Here is a 17,111-nt window from a genome sequence, read left to right as displayed (position 1 = left end):
TTTGTTTATTTCTTCCTCCTTTTTCACAGTAACCTAACATAATTCCAATTGCTTTACCATATTTTCAAAATACTTAATACTGATAACATTAATAGTTACATTTTAAGTTCAGTATTGATCTTTTTTTTGTTTTTGCTAAAATGTTGTCTGGATATATTTACTTTTACCATATATTTGAATTAATTTTATCATCACACTTGCTACTTTTTGAACTTGATTTACCTGTAGAGAAAAGAAAATGCCATATTTTGGTTGCTGACACATAATGATTTCCATAGAGTCATTCTCTCATGATTTCCAGAGTTGAGTCAATGCAGACTTAAATCATGTCTCCCAAACTGTTAATTGCAATAATTTAAAGAAGAGCATATCTAGGGGGGAAAGAAATCCAATTTATTCCTCTCACCCTGAGTCTCATGAATTTTCTTTCAGTAAAGTTTAAATGTTGGGACTAGAATTATATTGTCTCCCTGAGAAGCAAGTACAGTCTGTCTACTTTATATTCATTACTTGCAAAAAGCTCCTTGAAAGAATATTAAATCCAAAATAAAGCATTCCAAATTTAGTAAGTGTAAGAAGTAGGGTTGTCATGCACTGTGATAATTTGTTTTAACAGGTTTTCTTAGGTCTTAAAAAAGCAAAGCTGAAGAGTGAGTTCTATGGAAGAACTGGATTGACACACCAGTATCATCGTTTAGTGGGAATTTTTAGATCCATAGTACTAGCACATCTGATATTGGATGCTCTCAGATTCTGTGTCATTACTGAGACTCTGATGTGTTACAGTAGTGAAAATGAGGAAGAGTATGAGTAGCTAGCTACTAGCCAGTGTAGGACTTCTGCTTGCAGTGTGTGAGCTGTCCAGTGGATGAAGTGGAATGCCCTTTGCCTTAGAGTATTTCTAGGATTTCTTCACAGCAAGGTGAATTACGGATCTCAGTCTGGGCTTTGATATTAATATATTCTTCTTATTCAATGCCAGAGCTGGCTTTTTCATCTCTTTTTAGCCATTCTGTCTTTAGTAGATTCCTTGTCCCCAGTGGTTACTCCAGAGCAGTCTCCTTGCTCTCCCTTTGCTGCAGCCCTGTGCTTTTGGCCAGTTGGTTCCAGTTCTCTTCTCCCTCCACCTGGACTATCTTTGGATCAGTTCCAGCTTCCCCTCACTGCTTCTGATCCTGATGGAGGCTGGTGGTGGTCTGCATGGCCTGCCTCCACATCTTACCTTGCAGTGTCCCCAGGAATTGCAGTGCAAGCACTGACTGCAGCACAGGTTCGTTTTCCAGCCTACAGTCAGTCTTGGCCTGAACTGACAGATGGACAAACGGGGGACAACTGAAAACTACCAGCTCTGCTGCAGCAGAGATGAAGAGATGGAGCAGATAAAGTGGAGAAATACAAAAACAGTTTTTACAAGTCTGCACTGCAGTGATCATACAGAAACAACGATCCTTCCAGTGCGTGTTGTTGCAGGTCAGTGCAGTGCAATGCAACAGAGACTGCCCCAGTTGAACAGCCGAAATCTGCCTGTTGATCCACACCTTTTTCTGCAGGCCTGTATGGGCTGCCTGGTATGAACCTGGGTTCACTTTACCCATTTTCAGAGTTATATATTGAGCCATTGGCTCTTAGTGTATTTTGTCAGATCAAAGGTATTGTTGTGCTAGCTCAGGTAGTCTGCAGTTAAAGCCAAACTACCTTGTACTCAGCTGCTAGTGCTCTTCTGTGCACCTCCTTCAGAGATTATGGAAGCAGAGCCAGCAGCCAGAGGAATATACTCATACACAGTAGCCTTGTCAGAAATTACCCTCAGGCCCATCCTTGTCTCAGTGTGCATGTCCCTGCCAAACTTTGTGCCTTCTCCAAGGCATCTCAAAAAGGAAACAGTTACAAAAATGTACATTGTTGAAATTGTATTCCTAATCTGTTCTAGAAGCAGTAGTAATCTTCCTGCTGAAATGTTCAGAAGAAACCTGGATCAGGTGTCCACCTTGAAAGATTTTGAAGGCAGTGTATTAATATCTGGCAAAGTGTTACACAATTGAAAAAATGGACCTTAGCTGTGCATAGCATATTAGCCATCTGCATCTCTACTGAGGACAGGACAGGAGTGCTAGCATTGGCTGCCTGCAAGGGTCTGGTACAAAGCAGAACAAATCTTTATGAAGATGAGCTGAAAAAGTTCCCCATAAGCTTCTGCCTCTTTGCTCAGTCTGCACAGAGTGTTCTTTTTGACAGACAGCTAAAGTGAATTGCCGTGAGAGGCATGCTATGAGCATGTTTTTTAAAAGAAGCTTTCCTGTGAATTTTATGGGGAAATGTGCATATGATAGGATGAGTATATTTTAAAGGAGCATCTCTGAAATCTGGCGGTGGCCGGCTGTTTTTTTGAGAAACCTTTTGAGTGGAGATGGACTTGAGGCAACTTCTTGAGGACACCTTTGAAGTCAAATGCTCAAGTAAGGATTTATGGATTAATTGTTTATATCCATGTTTGATTACCTAGAAGAAGAACTTGACGTTTGTGAGGAAGCATTTCATAATGAAATTGAGGCTAACTGGAGCACTTCTAATTTTCAGTAAGTGAAAATTAGGCTCTCACACTGGAAATTTTTTTTATAATTTTCATATTGCTGGTGGAAGTTTATCATCAGTTCTAGTTTTCCTTTTGTTTTGATAAATCTGGTTTGCATATAAAAAACTTAAACCCCTGCCCCCCAAGATTCTTTAAGAGGGGAAAAACACCCAATCTGTGTATTCTGTTGGGTTAGATGTCTAAAAAAATTTACCATGTTTCACCCCTCTTGAGACTTTGTACACAAGTATTGTACTTGGTGAGGTAGTCAAGCATATGCATCAACGCCAGTTCTCATATTTATTTTTATTTAAATCAATTTCATCTTAAGTCAAAACCTGTGTGGCTACTGTCAATCACTTCATTCAGGAGGATGGTCATGTTTTGGTTCTATCCGAAACTCCTTTCATAACTCCTACACTAAAACATGCAACTCTTGGTAAACCTTCTGTTCACTAGAGATGACATTATTTTAACTTGCAGTCTCACCCCAAGGAGCCTGAGCCCAACCCCAACAAGCCCCTGCAGTCCATGCAGTCCTCTGTTCGCTTTTCATTTTTGGAGGTAAGCAAGTAAACTTCCATTGTTGATGTTTTCTTCTGCATCCAAAACCCAATGATCAAAACATATTGCAAAAGGAAAATTGAAAAATAGTAAAAATTAAGTATGTGTCTGCCAAAATATGTTTTACTTGACCAGCTGCTGTTCTAAAGGTAGGTATTTTATGGAAAAACCCCCAGGATAATCTGTATTTTGAGACTTATTATGCAGACGCAAGATACTAATGTATAATTCTGTGTTGCTTTGACTGCTTAGGAGTGTATCTGAAATTTTATAGTTTGCTTCCTGTGATCATCATGATTGTATTCTGTTATGTGAGAAATTTAGAAGCTTAAGGTGCATTCAGAAATGAGGATGATTCATGAAACACATAGTTATTTTTTGCTTAAGTGAGGGCTAGTAGTGTGCTTAGTGAGTTGAATGATTCAGAAGAACACAAAATCATATTCAGTAATTGGTAGGACTGTTTTGTCCTCAGGACGAGGAGGATTTTAAGCTTCACTTCTATTTCAGTAATGTTCTAGACAAGCCTTGACAGCCACATACAATATCCTTTTCACCCCCTTCTTCCTTCAAATCCCATGTTTGTTCATAATTTTTTTTGGCACTTGTCAGAAAGGTACAGTTATCCTCATGAGATCAGAAAATCATTAAGTGATAGAAAATACTTTGTAATTCTTCCTGTTATGTAAAATTATAATAAATTAAAATTGATGGATGGTTCTGAAACAGAAAACTTTTTTTCCTTCCTTCTTTTCTTTTTAGAGCAGGAAGTTGCTAGTCAGGGATCTCATTGGTGTCAGTCATTGAGATTCTGCTCCATAGGGAAGGGAGTTTTTAAAATGAGTTACTAATAAGTCATCAGTGCCTCATGGATTAAAAAAAACCAAAACCAAACCACTTCTAATTTTGGTCAGAGGTCTCACTTGTTACTGTGAGAATAAGAGCTACCACCTTCTTAAATTACATAATAAAGTATATTTGTGCTTTTTTTTGGTACAACTTCGAACATAGTGTGGCAAAGGTGAGGGTTGCTTGGATGTGTTAACCTGCTTCAGTATACTTTAAAGTTAAGACCAGATTAATAGGTGAGAGCTCTTCTATCAAGGGTTCACATGACACTGAAAAATGGAGCAATAACCTAAAGACTTGATACATGTTTCTGAAGAAATATTGTAGTTTTTAATATATTCTGTTTTGTTAGGTTGAAGACATAACGTGTTGAAGACATGGTATGAGAATTCCTTATTTGTGCAATTTTCAGTATGATTTAAATAAATTTAAAAAAAACCAAACAAACACATTTTTTTCCTCAGTGAAAACACTTTAATAACGTTTGTTTGATAAATTATCAGCAAAATCTTCAGCTGGTATAGAATGCTTGGTGAAAATAGAATTTTCTAATTGGGTCTTTATTTTATACAGCCAGAAAAATCACTTCTCTCTGTGGTGAAGGATGTGCTCTTTTTAAAAATTTCAGTTTTGTGAAATAAAAAAGCTGTATACGAATTTAATATTTTGTATGACCTGGATGACTTGCTGAATGGCCTCTGCAGATGTGTGGATGTGCTGCTGTGCAAACTGTGTGATAGACAAAGCCCTCAGTGTTTTTAGAGCTCAGACCTTTCTCAGACCTGGGTGGCAGCAATTCCCAACAGTGACAAGTTGGAGCTTTTCATCCTATGATGGAGGATGTTGGGAGCAGACTTTTCAGATACTTTTTGAAGAAATAGAGTGGAAATTATTGTTAGTGCTTAATGTGAAGCCTCATCCCCTGTTACGGCTGGAAAATGTCTAAGTTCATAGGGATTTTTCCTTGGTTCTTTTGTCCTGAAATTTATGTAAGGCTGCCAGAATGGTTACTTTTTCCCTGGAGTGAAAATGTTTAAAGTCTGATTAAATCTGAAACAGAGTGCTGTATTTATCTGTAGCTGGAGAGCTGCTGGTGTATTGAACATCAAATGTTTCAGTTATTAGTTACTCTTAAGCTTGGCCTAGCATAGTGGAAAGATGAAATGTGTTGGTTTTTAGGGTATATAAATAATTAGCATTTCCATTAGCTCAGAGTACTCCCGTATGTGGGAGGAGAGGAATTACTTCAGTGACACTACTTTTGCTTATATTCAGAAATGTTAACATGCAGGCCATGCATCCAGAATGAATGGATAGGGTTTTCCTGTGGTATTTCTCTCTCTCTCTAACATGCTGGCTCATCTCCCTCACAGCCTTTGACTTGCACAGCTGCTCCTTGGGCGGTTTTTGTTGAAGTTCTGCTTATAGCATTTGTCACATACAGTAGTAGTCTAAAGGTAACCTCTTGCCAGCTAGATGATGAAGATTTTTGAAATAAACAGTAACATCCTGTGAATGGAAATACCTGCCTGCTGGTACAGTGTGAAGCTCTCCATTCTATACTTCTGGGAGAGGGTGGGGGATGAAGTGGTAATTCAGATCTCAGAAAGATAAGCACACATTTGCCATTATATTTTTATCTTTGGCGTGAGTCACCTGAAAACTTCCAACTTCTGTTTGGGGGAGAAGTATGTGCAGTTCTAGTACTAATAATTATAAGCAGCAGATTTGCAAGGAAAGAGAGAAGATGGTGAAAATAACTGAGCACAGCTACTGAGATATTTAGGATCCTCATGCTTCTAACATAAATTTAGTGTTTTTCTTTAACTTGGACAATTTGAAGTCCTTTGTCACAGTAATGGAGAGTGGAGTGGGGAAAGTATTTGAAAAAGACCAGGAGGGAACACTAAGTGCTAGAAGTTGTAGTGGCTTCTAGTAAAAGCAGTAAAGGAAATCGCAATACTAAATTAAAAAAATATGTAACAGCATGCATTTGAACCTGAAGAGTACAGAATGTTGATTGCCCACAAAAAAATCTTTTTATGCAACATTTTGCTTTCCTGATGTCACTGATACTGAGCTGGGGGAAAAACATCTCTAAGGCAGTTGATAGATAGCTCTTAGTTTCTACAAAAAAGAAAAGATTTTAGTGAATTTTCCAGAAAGCCTTTACTCAGGAGCGTGAGCATTGCACATGTGTCAGGCACAAATGTTTCTACCTGGCTAAGACTGGTGAAGAGGTAGACAGGATTCATTCCGAAGCTTTGAAAAAGAAAGGATCAAGTAAAAAAGCCCATATACTTTTTTTTAAATGGTTAATTTTTCTAATAGACTCTTTAATGAAGAAGATCCAGTTCACCTGACCATATCTACAGCTGAGTTGGCAGGAAGGCAAATCAGGATTATTATCTAAACATTTCAGTAATGTAATCTGCTCTTTTGGGAAGCTTGTGAGGATGCCACTGTAAACACTGCATTTTACATAGGGTCATGGTGTCAAATGATTACGTATGTGTTACCAAAAGCAGCAATTAGAAGTATAACTGGCATGGATTAGACCTCATCCTGTGGCACTGAATTGAAAGAAAAACAAATGTCAGTGTCACAGATAGCTTTGCCACTTTTTCGTATTTAGTAGTAAGTTTTTATATCTGGAAATTGCCAAAAAATGTTGACACTTGTATTTTCTTTAAATGTAACCTGAATCTGTAATATGAATGAGTAATTATTACAAAGGGAGAATTAGTATGAGACTTTAAAATATAATTTTATACAAATAAAAATTCAATTATTAAATTCTATAAGAAACTTTATTTAAGCTGTATAAATTCATATACCAAATTGTTGAATACAGAAATAAAAAGTCAGTGTCCTCCTGTTCTTCCAGTTTCTCTGTCTGCATCCCCTTTTTCCCCCCCGTGACATTCTGTATCTCAGAATCAGATAAAGACAGAAGGCTTAAAATAGCTACATTCTAACAACTGTATTGGCCTGTATTATGAAATCATCAATTAAATAGATGACTTCTGTTGAAAAATGAACAGTAAAGTTTCTAGTTCTAGTGATTTCTTTATTGTTCTGAAAGTGAGTACGTTTAAAGAGCTTTTAAGTGTTTTCTGGCTCTGCGTGATGCTGTGTGGGCATGTGGGGCATATACATTCATATGAATGATGTGATGGACAGTAGGGATTTAATTTGCTGTTTGGTTTTTACAATGCTGAAGGCAATAGTTTGTTTCTAAACTTAGCAATATTCCTGTGTTTCAGGAGGAAAGTGGTGTTGAGAGTGTTGGTGTGTTGCACCGCCTCTGTGGGCTGGCTGGGCTGGGTCTCTCTCGGTGAGTGAGAGCAGGCCTTTGTTGGGAGTGAGGAGGGCGTGGGGAGCGCTTTTCAGCGTGGGGGGACGCAGCGGCAGGGTGTGCTTGGACTGGCACTCCGCTGCCTTTGGCAGCACTCGCTGCCCACTCAGACCTCAGCAGCAGCCAAGGTGACAGCTGTTACACATGCTGGTTAATGATTAAATCTGGTGTAAGCATACAGTCTAGGTAGACAGGGAATACTGTGAAAAAAGAAGGACTAGTACTCACTCCCTGATGAGGAGGGACTTGTGCAGAGACATGACATGATTCTCTCAAGCAAAATTGTCATAGAGGAGTTAGCTATTAAATTTGGACTCTTCTGGTCTCAGAGTAGTTGAACTTCTATGTAATTTTACTATGGAACTGCTACTTCATGGATTCATAAGGCATTATAAAAGACGAGAGGAGTACATCTCAGAGGATACCTCCTTTCTCTCCTCAGTGACATAACCTCCATACCCAAGCAGACACTTTTTTAAAACTTTGTTTCCACCTTCGCTTTCTGATACCAGTGCAAAGTACATTGACCTTAAGGTTATGCTGGAAGATGAAGCTGTGATTTGTTAATTTGTTACCCTGAAAGGGGAAGTTCTTGGGAATGGCTGATGTGGATGAATTAAAGAATCACTTGGCTCAATTTCTTTCTCAAATTTTTCTTTAAAGTGAGGAAAATCTGCTGTTTCATCTCTCAAGGTAATCTGATTAGTATTCATGACCATCAGCCATGAAGCACGAGTTCCTCAAGGTGAAATATATTAATCTTTGGCTTTCTCCTCCAAAAGTCTGTCTGCTGTGAAGTTACTTTCATGTCCTTGCTGTTCTCTTAACTCTTTTTAGGTCTATGTATTTAACCTTCTAAAACACTTTCCTTAGCTCTTTCCCGTTTCTCCCATATTAAAACTTATGACAGGTCAAAGGGAGAGCTGTTTCCATTGGAAATTGAAAATGGAAAGTGAAAAACAATTTTATTGCACATTTAAGTTTTTTATGATGTAGAAATGAGTTTTGAGGATTGGTTAAATAAAAGCAGCCCCTTACTCAGCAGACGTCATCTCTTGTGTGCTCAAGTGTGCTATTCTAGCTTCAGCTTTTGAAATACTTTAAAAAGTTTTCTGTTTTCTGAGCTCTCTGGAGTCACAGCGGAGGAGAAGATTTTTGCTTGTGAGTCATCAGTCTGTTGTTGAGTGCTAGTCTGCTACACGTGCATAAGCATACTGGTATGCAGTGGCATTGCACCAGTGTAAATGAGGGTTCAGCTGAGAACTGCAGGAGCTGCAAAGCTGTCATCAGTGAGCATGGGGTCCCCTGGAGGTTCTCGCTATTGGTTTTCATCCAAGAGGGATATAGGGATGTAAATTTCTGATTCTGTTTGGGTTTTTTTGGGCTGGTGCTAAAGAAGGTGATGTTTTACTTGCCCCCCCACTGATGCAAAGTCAGGGAGTATTGTTACCATGATGCTTTGTAAAGCTTCTGGAGCATGAAACTTAAGTTTTTTTTTATAATGAAGATCAGGCTTTAAGTACATTTTTAAAAGCTCCCAGGACAAACTTAATTCTTCTATATGGCTTTGTCTTATCCACATAACTTTTTCAATTTAATTTGTGGCTTGTACTACTTGATATTGTTCTGGAGGAAGATTTAGGTACGTATTTTTTAGATCACGTAGAGCAAGGAACAGGAGCTTCTGTCTAGTTTTTAGAGACAGATGATGGAATTCTAGAAAGCTTACAAAAATAGAGATCTTTGCTTTAATCCGGTGGTTTTGGGTTGTTTTGTTGGGGATTTTTCTGGGGTTTTTGTTGTTGTTGTTTTTTTGGTGGTTTTTTTGTTTTTTGTTTTTTTTTTTTTTTTTTTTTGGTTTTGTTTTTGGGGTTTTTTTTTAGGTTTTTTCTTTTTTTTTTTTGTTGGGAGGGGGTGGTGTGTGTGTTTGGTTTTTGTTTTGTTTGTTTTGTTGGGGTTTTTTTAGTTCATGTATAAGGTGCATCTTAAGAAAGCAAGGAGGTTCTTTGTGACAGTTATTTTTTTCTGGTAGACTGAAAGCTATAGACACAGAGCTCATCTGAATCATTTTAAATGCCAGTTTGTTGATCTCCTCTCCCTCAACTCTCATAAAAATCCTCCCAAAGTACTTGTGTGCTAGTTTTATTAAATCTTTTGGCCTTTTGGGTTATATTTTATGTTTACCATTGAATGTTAAATTTTGAATTTAGTATGGTAGTCTTTCTAAGCAGGAGGTAACATGAATTTGAATTTTGAGGAGGTAACATGAATTTGAATTTGAAAATTACAGTAATTTTGGAGTTGTGCTGTGATAGGGGAATGCTGAATCTGAAGACAGTTTTTATTTTTAATTCAAAATACTGCTTGAAAAAATGGCTTACAAGTTTGAAGGCTGTGCAGTCATAGAAATGATCTGAATGGAGATTTCTTCTTGAATTGCTTTATTACTTCCTAAAACAGAACTAAAATACTGTAGAAGTATTTCCCACTGAGATATTCCCTCATAATAATACTTTTACCTTAATTTGATGTGCTGCTTAGCTTACTTCGAAAAGTATTCATTGGCTAACCTATGAATGTTTTTGGTCTTAAACATACAGGTCTTAAACACAAATGACCTGGTATAGCCTCATTTTAAATCAAAACCCGACATTACTCTGTAGATTTTTTCCCCCGCGTTTTTAATTAATTGTTAAGCATAAGTTGTTAATACTTACAAAAAATATACCACACCTAAATCCGAAATTGTAGGAATGGAGGGAGGATGACAGGGAGTTCTGTTAGGGCCACACAGAGACTAGAGAGCTGAGTACTGCATGCTGTGGTGTTAGGAAATCAGTGCAGTTCCAGGAGGTGGTTACAATTTGAACAATTGATCTGCATTTCACATATGAAAATAACTCTTTAAGATGTGACTTGAAATGTACTGGAAGATGGACAGTCTGCTCTCTTCCTATGCTGAGTTTCATGTACAGGCAAGTTACCTGCTGCCAGCCATCATAAGTTGCTGTGTGACTGCTCCTGTTGACGTCTTTGCTTTGCCCCTCAGGTGATATATTTGTTAGCAATGACTGAAATGTGCTGCTTTCAGCCTCAGCTGCTCTCAGCCTGTGTGTACAATTCAAACTGTTGTAGTATGGCTTCAAAATTGACTTAATCTGATTTGATAAGAATGCATTGAGTGCATCTTGAATTTGATGTCCACTTACTGTCCAAAATGTGACTGACTGTAATCTGTTGCCAGTCAGTTCTTGCAGATAAGGAGAAATTGCTAGGTTAACCTGCCGATTGTCCTGTATTTTTCTTGGAAAATGTTGTGATAGGGATGTCAGTGGTTCACTTTCAGCAGAAATACCTCCTGAGGTAATTCCACCAAAAATCACAAATTCTGCAGTCTTTTTTCAGTACAGTGACAAATTTCAGCTGGTCCTTGTGTGAGATGCCAGAGAAAAAAATCCTGCAGCTATATTCTTGAGAAGGAAATTCTTAACCTTGCTCAGTGCCAATGCTGCAGCATTATGTTGCATCTGCATCATTTTAATGCACCTTGATAAAAATAGATGCAGAACAGAAGCCAGCGCTGTGTGCATCAGCCCTCCCTACAACACACAGCTCCAGTAGAGGAAATGCTTTGAGACTCTTGAAGATTTAATTGAGGAATGCAGAAGGAGTTGTATATTGAAAACACACTGCTGTCCCTGCAGTGGCCTTTTGTGAGGGCTTCATTATTTCTGTTTGTCCTGGATTGCCAAGCAAATTGTAGTCTATTTGCCATCTGTATGGCAGTTGTCTTCTGTTAAGTGGGCAGTTTTCCTTATCTCTTCTACACCCAATCCTCCCTCTGGGGAGATATCTGCTGATAATAGGCTATTGAATGTCACTGCATGACTGATAAGAACTACAGCATCCCATTGTGAGGGTGGAGCCAAGCATTCCTACCCAGATAGAATCTGGAGATTCTGGAACACCAGCGCAGCTTCTCCACTGGATTCCCAGAGGAACAGCTGCCTCTTCCACTGGATCTTCAGAGGAAGACTGCACCCTTCTACAGGATCCCTGCTCCAACAGAACCACACCTGACACTCCAGGAGGACTGCAGCCACAATTCCAACTGGACTGCTAACAGCACCCTGACCCACAGGGTGTCAGGTTGTGTTCTGACTCTGTCAGTGCTGTTTTAGTTTACTGCATTGTTTATGTTATCTTTTTATTTTCTTCCCTAATAAATAACTGTTATTCCTGCTCCCCTATTTTTGCCTGAGAGCCCCCCTTAATTTTAAATTTATAACAATTTGGAGGGAGGGGGTTTACATTTTTCCATTTCAGGGGAGGCTCCTGCCTTTCTTAGCAGACACCTCTCTTTCCAAACCAAGACACTGTTGTATACAACACAACTTGTTTCCACTGCTGTGCTGGCTGAATTGCTTTGCACTGAAAGTTGGTGATCCCTTAGGGTGTCTTGCTTTGGTAATTGCTTATTCTTGAGTACTATAGAAGTGATAGATTCACAGCTGCAGAGTTCTGAAAACATTTTAAAAATGAATCTTTTAGAAACAAAGTGGTAAATAGGAATGAAAAACATGAGACTGAGCCCCCCAGAAGCAGAAATCTTCTCCGTCCTTTTGTTTTTTAGAGATCTTGTTTCTACTCTTGCTTGCAGCTAACCATTTCAGAAAGAAAGTACATGCGTAGGTTTCTAGAGGCAAAGCCTTGCAGCTGTAAAAAATTGGAGAATGTCACCAAACTGCTGTATTTGAGACTTTACAGTTCTTTCCCTCATGCCAGTTGTGTTTGCTCTTGATCCATGAGATGTGTTAGTGCTCCTTAGTGGAAGACCTGTTCAGCAAATATTCTCATGGCTAGTAACAGCAGAGCGGTTTCCCTGGATGTTGTGGGAGAGGGATACCTCATGGCATGGTTTAGGGACACAGACTGATCAGCTATCCCTGTGTCTCCATCCCCTGGTATGAGATGAGATACAGCTGGGCTCTGGTAGGTGCGCAGAGTGAATCTAGAGAATGTAGTCCTGAGCATCTCTGAGGAAGCATTTCCACCTACTGGTGGGACACCACTTTTCTTAGAAAGTATTGGAAGCTCCTCCTAGGCTAGAATATAGTGATGGGAAGCAGAAAGCAGGATCCTGATGTCAGAACTTGAACATCTCCTGGTATCACCTCTCCAGCTTTCACACACTAGCGTGTTTGTCAGTTTGTGGTAACCATTTCCTGTGTGAGGCGACATTAATGTCAGTTTAATGTGATTTTGTATATCTTGGGTTTATGTTGTCACATATGGCTTTGATAAGCATGATGATCTGCTGAGCTTGTCCTAGAGCAGTCTGATGCTCAAAACCACAGAGCACTCTATGGCAAACTGCTTCTTAATATTACAGACTGAGAGGGAATGACCCAGACCTGTTATATTTTTTTGTAGCAATAAGAAAACTGCTGTCATAGAGCAGAATCATGGCACACCCTCTATTCATGCCAGGAGGCTGCTTTTTCTGCTCTTCAGAAAGAGACCACCAAGACTAGACTGGAAAAGAGAACGTGGTTTGCAGTTAGCAGCCCGAGCACAGTAACACTTGAGCAGAGCAAAACGGTGGGAGGTTAGAGCTTCAGCTTTTAGCTTACCTAGCAAACCATTAGTGTGTCTGACAACCAAAATGTGTACCTTGAAAAAGGAAAGAAGGGTTTGCTCCAAGAGGGGTTCTTGGATGCAAACCCTTCTTGCTCTAAGAGAGGTTCTTGGGAGATGCCATGATACTGCTTGGCTAGGAAGGCAATTTTTCAGATTGATAAAAAAGTAAATGATGACAGAAACAAACCTAAACTTTCATACAACAAAAACACTGTAAAAGACATGTCTGTGGGACTGTGAAGAGCAGCCACACTGGAAGGAGTTCTTGTCATGTTTTAGAAGTTGTAGACTGGTTGCTGTAGTTTTGTTGGCAAGTACATAGGAACACATGTATTGAGTTTGGGAAGGCGATAAATGCTGTGTAACTTCCCCAGCTGATAAAACCTAGAAATATTTCTAAAAGTTGGTGTAATGCCTGGGAGAAGGGGATGATGGCAAATACTGGTTTACATATTTATCAGCTGAAGCCAGTATTTCATTATGAGCAGCCTGGTATGTTCCTCCTTCACCTTCAGCTTCATACTGCTGTTCCTTTGCCAAGAGAACATTTAGGCTCTCCCCGTGCAGTCTGCCACTGGACCGATGAAATCTGCTCCTCTTGTGAGTATGCAGAAGTGTGCAAGCGTGGCTGCTGAGGAACAACAGAATACAGAGTAGGCTGAGATAATCCTTTGTCAACATTAAGCATGGTTATTACTAAGTTTTGCAGACTACAATTGTTGCATAATTTAAAAAAGATCCAAGCTCTCTACCAAAAAAAAAGGCAAAATACTGAGATAAATGAGTATGATGATTTAAAAGAAACAAACCATATACATTTTCATAGTTCAGACTCATTAAAATTCATGGTAAACCATGTCCAGATGTGACTGGAGATGGCCAAAGGAGAGGCTTATTGAATGGTGAAGGGGTTTTGAGATAGGTTTGGGGTTTTTTTATTTTATAGGAAGAGTCTATATTTGCAGTGGTAAATACTTACAAGTCTCTTTTGTATCAGTATATTAATGTTTCCATAAGCTTACATACAATTATAATGGAATAATAAGGTTGTCTGGTATCAGAGAAATTAGGCCACTTAGGGGTTTGAACTGTTTTTTGACGGCTGAGTGGTTTATCACCTCATTTCTACTATGATAGAGTTTTTCAGAATGCTGGAGGCCTCAGACAACTAATGTGGGTTTACTGATCCTCTGCTTCTTGGTTTACATAGTTTTGACAGTCTTGGTGACCATTCAGGTGCTGACTGTAGCTTCCTTGTTAGAGAGAGCTGATGTGCATTCTTAGTCGAACCAAAATAAACCAAAATGTGATTGCCCATCTTAGGAAGTGGAGGGTGAAATTCTGTGACTCACCATGGTGTCCGCCCTGACTCTTCCTGATGTGCATATCAGAAAGATTTAAGACTGTTTCTTAACTCATCTGAATCCCTTTCAACTTATGCATATATGGTCTTAGCTTATAGGGAGGCAGGAATTGTAGAAATCATTCAGTACTTCTGAATCTGCAGAGTGGTCAGCCCAAAGAACATTTCCCTATTACTGTCTGGTTCTATCTTTCCTCTTTTTTTTTAATATCTGAATGTTTGATGCAGGTGTTTCTGGAGTTATCTTCACTGCGCTCCCAAGAAGTAGAAATATCTTTGCTTTACAGGTGGAGAACTGAAGTGCCAGCAGATTAAATAACTAGATGATACAAGGTCTTAGACCCTGAGGCACTTTAGCCATGAGGTAATTTTTAGTATTTTGTCCTTAATTTTGAGAATTTTCTGTCATGTTTTTAAAGTATAACTAACTAAAATAATCTTTACTACTCTTGTAATTCTAGATGCTTGCTTTTAATTTTGTTTCTGTAAAGTTCCCTTCTTTTTGTGTAGTTAATTCTACTGCTGCCAGTGGTCTGTTTGGCAGCTGTATCACCTGCATGTCTGATAGTTAACTGTTTAGTAAACCCCACAGACATAAGAGTATGTGCTGAGTGTAATTATGGTTGTTCAGAAATTCAGATTTAAACCAGAGGTGTGCGCTGAAGCACACGTATGATTATTATTTAGCCCTTTGAGGAGGAGAGCATTAAGGGTGACCTGTAAAGTGATTTAAGGATATTGTAAACTTGCAGTGCAGTGTCAGGTCATTGAAATACCAAGGGTAGCGTTAATGGATAGTGCACATAGTATTCTTTTAAATATGATGTTTTCCCTTTCTGAAGCGGTCCAGCTGGAGAAAGATTGTCCTTCTCAGATGTTCTGGCTAGCTATCCAGCACCGCTAGCAGTACGGGGGCGCTGTCCCCATCTCCGTGGTTCGGGACAGCACCTGAGGCAAACGCTCTGTGCTGTGACAGCAGCGCTACCTTGTGGTAGGATGTGGCTTGGCTTGTGGCTACAGTCAGCAGAAGTAAGAAGAGAGCGCTCTCCATCTGTGGTGAATCCAGGTTTATTGGGTCCCAGGGGAAACCAACAACCGAAGAGGACGAGGGAGGGGTTGCAGCAGCTTATAAGGAGGGAGGGACACAGGGGAGGAGTCAGTCTTTGGACGAATAGGGTTTCAGAGGGGAGCGGGATACAAAAGATTGACTTAGGGAGAACACCAATGGGGATAACTTGAGCATGGGGCCCCGGACCCTGAGCCAATTATTTGACACTCTAGCTGGAAGTTTCTAGAGAGTTCTAGAGAGAAGGGTGGGAGCGCTGAGTGACGGACAGCGCACCAGGGAGGGATTTGAGAAAGGGTACATTAATCTCCAAGGCAACTGGGGAGGAGTTGGGATAACTGGCAGCATAAAGGAGGGAAGGGAGAACCAGGGCAGAACCATTGCATGATAGGGGGAACAGAACAGTCCAATTTATACAGACACAACAAAGCACCTTTCAACTTCCTGTGCACTTGAGTTCCAGTTTGCCAGCTTGCACTGCATGGAGTGCTCTATCTCACTCACACTGTTATGCTGACAACAGATCCATCACAAGGGTTAACTGAAGCATGAAGCCAGATGGGTGCAGGGAAGACTCAGGAAATGCTTGGGTGTATATGTATTGCAAAGCTCTGAATTCTTGGCACCTGGTTTTTATTCACTGTCATTTAAATAATGATATTAAAGAAAATTGTGTGTTTAAAATACAGGAAGTAAACAGAATACTTGCCAGTTCTGGGGAGGAGTGTGTAATGTCCTTGCTGTGACAGAGACCTGCTAATTGGGTGATTAATTTAGAAAATTCAGCATGTAAATATTACAGTGGATGAAGTTTTCCGTCTCACTGAAGTCATCATTTATACTGAATAAATGCTTTTCAATTCAGTATCACAGGAGTAAATTTGTTTAGACTTTGATCACTGTGCTGACTTCCATTAAACCTCCCCTGTACCCCAAAAGGTGTTTTAAGAATAATGAAAATTACAATTTAGGATGATGTCTTTCCCAAACCTATCAGGATTAAAAGCTATCAAACAAAACTTGAGTTTGATTTATTTCTGTAGTTTATTTGACTAAAAATAGAGAATCCCTGAAGTCTGTTACCCAGATCTATGAGTATGGCACTGTGGTGTCCCAAGGAGGAGTTGAACGTGAGAAAATGGCATTTCTGTTAGAGGAGCTGTGGTGGCAGGATAAAATGCTCGGCTTAATTGCCTTTTAAAGATTGTGGGTTTTGGACTCTGTTTTCCACAATTAGAAATTTATGAAAATAAAGCAAAACCAGAGAAACTTAAAAGGGCTGAAGAGTATTTTTTTGACGTATGTATTTCAAACTCTATTTTATGTAGTCTGTTTCCTGTAATAAAGAGAAATTGTTTATGAATATTTTAATCTTTAAAAGGTAAAGAAAGAATGTGTGCTTTAAGTCTGATTTATACAGATTTATGTTATTTCAAAATATCAGAAAGAAAATTTTAACTTTCCAGTGGAAAAACCAAAAAAAGCTTTTCTATTAAAAAAGGGTATTTTCTGCAATTGAATTAATAAACATTTTTTTCTCAAAAAATATGACTTAGTTGACCATAGCTGTGATCTGGAATGGATAGCAATAGCTAAGTACATAACTGTTTTAGAAGAATGATTGTGTCTAACTTTTCTTAAGAAATACTTAGGAATTGCATTGACCCTTTATAATGCCATTTGCCACGTAGGCTGTTGC

At 39.1% G+C, this 17,111-nt stretch overlaps 1 protein-coding gene across 1 annotated transcript in view; it reads left to right on the top strand.

Annotated features, from left to right (window-relative positions):
* Nucleotides 1-1,313: 1,313 nt before the first annotated feature.
* The window catches only part of MAST4 (microtubule associated serine/threonine kinase family member 4), a 125,597-nt gene continuing 109,799 nt past the window's right edge, over nt 1,314-17,111 (top strand). Inside the window, exons 1-3 of the mRNA XM_066569760.1 lie at nt 1,314-1,470; nt 2,504-2,576; nt 3,032-3,136. Of these exons, the coding sequence (XP_066425857.1) occupies nt 1,314-1,470; nt 2,504-2,576; nt 3,032-3,136 (335 nt within the window). The remainder of the gene's footprint in view (nt 1,471-2,503; nt 2,577-3,031; nt 3,137-17,111) is intronic.

Source organism: Molothrus aeneus, chromosome Z (genome assembly GCF_037042795.1).
Source record: "Molothrus aeneus isolate 106 chromosome Z, BPBGC_Maene_1.0, whole genome shotgun sequence".
NCBI classification, from domain to species: Eukaryota; Metazoa; Chordata; class Aves; order Passeriformes; family Icteridae; genus Molothrus; species Molothrus aeneus.
This window is presented reverse-complemented; position numbering and strand designations above follow the sequence as displayed.